Source organism: Hydra vulgaris, chromosome 15, assembly GCF_038396675.1.
Source record: "Hydra vulgaris chromosome 15, alternate assembly HydraT2T_AEP".
In the NCBI taxonomy this organism is placed as follows: domain Eukaryota; kingdom Metazoa; phylum Cnidaria; class Hydrozoa; order Anthoathecata; family Hydridae; genus Hydra; species Hydra vulgaris.
This window is the reverse complement of record NC_088934.1, coordinates 39,337,678-39,342,840: the sequence shown is the minus strand read 5'-3', so window position 1 is coordinate 39,342,840 and position 5,163 is coordinate 39,337,678. Positions and strand designations below refer to the sequence as shown.

Sequence of the window (5,163 nt, the reverse complement as noted above, 5' to 3'; positions counted from 1 at the left end):
CTTGAAAATAAAGATCTTATCTGTTGGCTAGTTACATATTGATCAGGCGGAAGTTCTCTCCTCAGCTGCATGTGAACCTGCTCAGGGCTCATTTTATTACCTGATTCTTCTCCACGAATAAAGTATTTATACAACAGTTCTTTCTGCTGATTTGAAAATCTAAAAGAACTTCGAACTGGTAATGCCCAACCTTGCAATAGAAAAATGTTCATGCAATGTGGTTTGTCTTTTACGGAAGCGATGTTAGAGGATGAAGAAATTGGCATATTTAGTTGTGAAGTAATTTTCATCTTATGAACAAACGAGTTGCGAACTTTATCCAATGATGTTAATGATTTCGGAACTGTATGAAGACCGGATAGCATGTGTTCTTCTAACTCAGCATCGCTTTCAAATGATAAAGTACAATTCATTTCAGTGCAAAATCTTAATGAATATAATTGCCTGTCACTTCTTTTCTGTTTTTCCTTAAGTGACTTGTTACGCCTAATTGAATTATCTGTTTTGCTATATGGCAACAACAACTTAATCGAGGGTTGAATTTTAAGATTTCCATACTCTTGTTCAATTCCCTCACCGATATTGAAATAACGCCACATCTTCATACTTTTCTCACCAAACTCAAATGAGTGATAGTTGCTAATGTTCTTAATCTTTGGTCCGGTAACTACAGTTTTATCATTGCTAATTTGAGCAACTGCTACTTTTGCATCTTTAGCGCCAAAACTATAATGCATAGCCTTGTGTATATCTTCAGCAGTCAAAAGATTATTACCAGAGTCAACGTAACTCCTTAAAATTGTCTTTACAACTGCACTCTCCCTGTCACATTGATCTTTTCCACAACAGGGTTCATTATAATCATATCTCAGCAACTTTATATCTCTCTCTTTGCATACATTGTAGATTGCTTCAGCTGAAAGATTTCCCTGATTGCAGCCGGCATTATCAGATTTGGTAAACATTTTCTTGATATGCGGTTGATCAATTCTGAATTGGTCTAAAACTGCAGTGGCTAACGAAACAACATCACCTATTCCCTGATCACACCTATACATTGAAGTAAAGTAAACACGTTTGAATAACTTTCCTGCTATTTTTATGAAGAATATATCCACATGTAAACTCATTCCTTTCTTGCCAAAATACTCTCTTTGGCCCTCACTGTATCGAACCGGAAGAATTTTTTGACAAAAATCTTTAAGCCAGAAAGCAGTTTCATCGTTTAATTGCTTAAAAGCTTCGATTTTTGCCTTTTTCTGTTGAGAATCTCTCATCAGGTGCTTTATGTAGTTGAATACATCCTTTACAGCAATTTCCAAATCATAAATAGAATCAGCATCGTCAGAATTTTGAATTGTTAGTTCTTTGATCATCTCGATAGCTTTGCACAAATCATAGCAATCGGCACATACCACTTCTGATATCTCTGTGTTGGATTGAAGATTTTTTTCAGATGGATCTGATAAGGCATGTTTTGAGCTATGAGAAGAAATGTTTTAGTCATTGACACTACAATTGGTTTGATAACTTGTTTTCAAATACCTTTTTCCTTTTTCAAGGGCAGCTTCGAGAGATTTAGAACTAAATCTTTGTGCCAATTTTTGTAATGTTTGAAAACCATTCATGCCTGAAGCAGTAACATCATCTAATCCAGCTAAGCTTTTTCGACTTGAAGGTTTTATTGCATGCAATACTTTCCACAAACTTGAATCAGATAATGGTATATAATTGTTTTTACTACAACTTTTTCGATAGAACATGATAGCGTGGCTATATTTTGTTGTCAGTATTGCATGCACTATCTTTTGTTCTTCACCGCTGTCGTATTTTAATTTGGTTATTCCATAAGCAACATCATGCAAAATACCGCTTGTAAATATAAAGTCTAAGAAATGTTCACACTTTGTTTGATCAAGACTAGATCGGAAGAATACTTTCTTCTCTGGAAATGCCAACCCATTATGAGATGCATGCCATTTTCTTGCTGTTTCTATACGATGTTTGGTACACTCAAATGTGTTCATTATAAACTTTTTGGTATACTTGGTATGGTCTAATAATGAGAGGATAACTAACTTTCCCATGGAATCACTTTGCTTATATACTTTCTGAGCACGAATAATTTCAATTGGGAGAGGGCTATTTATTTCATCAACATTTTTACTGTTAAGAAAATCTATAAGTATTTCCTCTTGTCCAGGAGCAACAGCTTCCGCAAATTTTTTCTTTAATAAGTTTTCTAGGCGAACATACTTGCGTTTTAACTTATCTTTAGTAGTATCTTCCAGATATTCGAACTTCCTTTTTAATCTAAATTTTATTGGACTTGCATTAAGAACCTCAGTTACACTCTCACGGCTTCTTAGAGATTCGTCCAAAATCTCCTGTGAAACATTAATTTCACCGGGATGAAATTCTTCATCTGGAGTAGCAGGTGTCATATATGTTTGTTCTTGTTGTGTTTGTGTTTCTGTACATAAATTGGTGTTTTCGTTGACTCTAGATAAAGCAGTTTCTTGCTTTAAATGGGTAAAACACAGCATTGCACCAACTGAAAATACTTCATTGTATCGCTTTGACATTGATATGACGACATGTATTGGTGACGCCCTTAAAGCGGGAGATTTTTTTCCTTTTATATTTAGATGGTGAGGATGAAAGCATGTTTTTGGAGGACTCCATGCAATACCAAACGTGTACCGGTGAAAAGCACATATTTGTTCATCCTTTTCAAGATTTCTTTTAAGTCTATTTGCAATAAGTCCATTTTCTTCCCAAATATTATTATCGTTTAATCGCATGACCTAAAAACAATTTTTTAAACAATTATTAAGTGTGTCATTTAAAGCATTGTTTATAATCTGACTCTTCACGAAAAATGTTTACAAGTTTGAAATACATTGTTGTTATTATTAAAATACAATATTGCAAGAGTGTGATTAATTTAGTGATTATTTATTAAAAGAGTGAGGAATTAATTAAAAGAGCTATTTTTTTTTTGTTTAAAGAACTTTGTCTCAAAATCTTATTGCAGAGAAGTTATAAAGTATGTAATTATAAAAATTATATTACAGTCTGCGTAAATTTAAAATGCATAATTACCTTTAAGTTGATGAGGTGTTTCTTAACATCAACATCTCCCAGCTGATGAATGTAGAACATTTTGTTTATAATTTTATGTTTTTTGATTGATCCACAATTTCCTTTTGAAAAGCAACAACAGTTTTCATAAAAATATTTGTTTTGTTTCATACTCAACTAAAAACAAGTTCTATTTATGCAGTACCTATTTCTCAATAGCAATGATAAAATATCTACTCTATTTATGCAAATTTTAAAGATCGTTAAAATAAAGTTAAGACATTTTTATGGTAAAGTAAACAACCGCCCACTAACTTGTTTCTCCACAATCGTGATATCAGCTATTCTTCTTCCATTCGATCACCACAAGTTATTTGGTTATGACGTAAATTTAAATAATTCACTTCTGATCATGTATTGTTTTTTATTATTATTTATTTCAATTGTTATGATTTCTATATCATAGTCAGAAACGCTTAAATTTTTTCTTAACATTACGTGCAATGTTTTGTGTAATGCTAAATGCTAATTTTGGATGATAGAAATTTTATTGTGAGCGAAAACCTCATCTGTGTGTTCAAAAAAATATCTCTTCGTACTTAATCATTTTTAACAATTTGTACCTTTATTTTTAACTTAATATCTAAAGATCACACGAATTTTTTTTATTATTATGTTAGGACCTTTTTGTATTGACAGTTGGATATGTTTACATTTTTACAAAACTAAGCGCCTCTGCCGTAATGGTTCATTTTGTAAGTATACTAAAACATTTTTTTCCAATTTCAAGCCTTAATATATTAATAGGCCTTAGGTATCACATAACTTTCTTTGCATTTTTAGACTCAATACCTTTGATAATTTCAAATCCTAAAAGAAAAATTGTGTGCAACACTTCGCCGCTAGAATTAACTCCGATTAAAAGTTGACAAAACTGATTGATTTTGTACTTTTGAACTATGATAATTAGCCAACCGCACAGTGTCACGCAACTTTTTTATATTTTTTGGAGAGAGCTTTTGGGTTACGTCTGATATTAACTACAAAAGCTATGTGCAACTTTTTGCCTTGCCAAAAAAATGGGTTCAAAGGTGGCAAAAACTAAATTTCTAAAAATTTTTAAAAAAATCTCAAAAATTTAAGCCCAGATTCCGAGTGAACGAAACATTTTTGAAAATTTTTTTTTTCCCAAACAGGTTTTTTCTATATTCTGATCAATATATAAAAAATTCAAGCAATTTGGAGGAGGTCACTTCCATTGACTGCCTGATTCTTACAAAAAATGACTCTTAAATCATTATGTTTAAAAAATCAAAACTTAACTTAAAAAAATGGAGTTTTTATAAAAGTTTTAATACCGTAACTTTTCATTTGTTATCCATAAATATATCTGACATGTAAATTCTAATTGAAATGATATTTTTGATTCTATTGAAATTATTATAAAAATGTTTCTTTGAATATTTTATTATAAAAGTTATTATAAAAATAATAAATTATTATAAAAATGTTTATTTGAGCATTTTTTTAAAAATGATATTTTCGTTATTTCGAAGAACTTGGGAAAAAAAACTTATTTCTCAAAATTTATTTGAATATTCTTCCACTTTTAGATCATATATTACTATTAGTATAATTTTATTATTATTAGTATAATTTAACGGAACTTTTTTAAGAGTGCAGCCTTTGAATTTTAGTAATTGATTTGAGTAATATATTTTCTTTGAACGATTTATAACTAGCTCAAAAATACCATTATATTTTTTATAATTGGATTCATTATCAAATGTTCTTTTTTTAAGAGATTTTTTTTTTAAGAGTTTCTTTTTTGATGATTTTAATATTCCGGTAGTTATCCATGGGTTCAATTACAATTTAGATTTAATAATTTTTGTTATCTCTGGAAATGCAATTTGATCAATTGAGGTTGCACTATTTTTGGTGATTCTAGTTGGTTTATTTAAGGTTGGAATAAATCCATTTTGAAATACTAAATTAAGAAAATTTCTGACGTTTTTATTTGAGTCATATTCTAATACATTTAAATTCAAATCACCCACAAGGTAAACGCATTTACTA

The 5,163-nt window shown here is 30.3% G+C and overlaps 1 protein-coding gene across 1 annotated transcript; it reads right to left on the bottom strand.

The window, feature by feature from the left end:
- LOC136092143 (uncharacterized) lies at positions 1 to 3,301 on the bottom strand. Its single transcript, XM_065819863.1, has 2 exons — positions 3,106 to 3,301; positions 1 to 2,807 (listed from the first exon to the last, which is right to left on the bottom strand). Exons 1-2 carry the CDS (start codon positions 3,253 to 3,255, stop codon positions 1,500 to 1,502), a joined length of 1,458 nt encoding a protein of 485 aa, XP_065675935.1. The 5' UTR covers positions 3,256 to 3,301; the 3' UTR covers positions 1 to 1,499.
- Between the last annotated feature and the right edge of the window lie 1,862 nt (positions 3,302 to 5,163).

Excerpts from the sequence above, each read along its gene's own strand:
- LOC136092143 (XM_065819863.1), bottom strand. The coding sequence starts at position 3,255 with ATGAAACAAAACAAATATTTTTATGAAAACTGTTGTTGCTTTTCAAAA. Across the intron at positions 2,808-3,105 it reads AACACCTCATCAACTTAAAG|GTCATGCGATTAAACGATAA; the intron begins GTAATTATGCAT and ends AATTGTTTTTAG.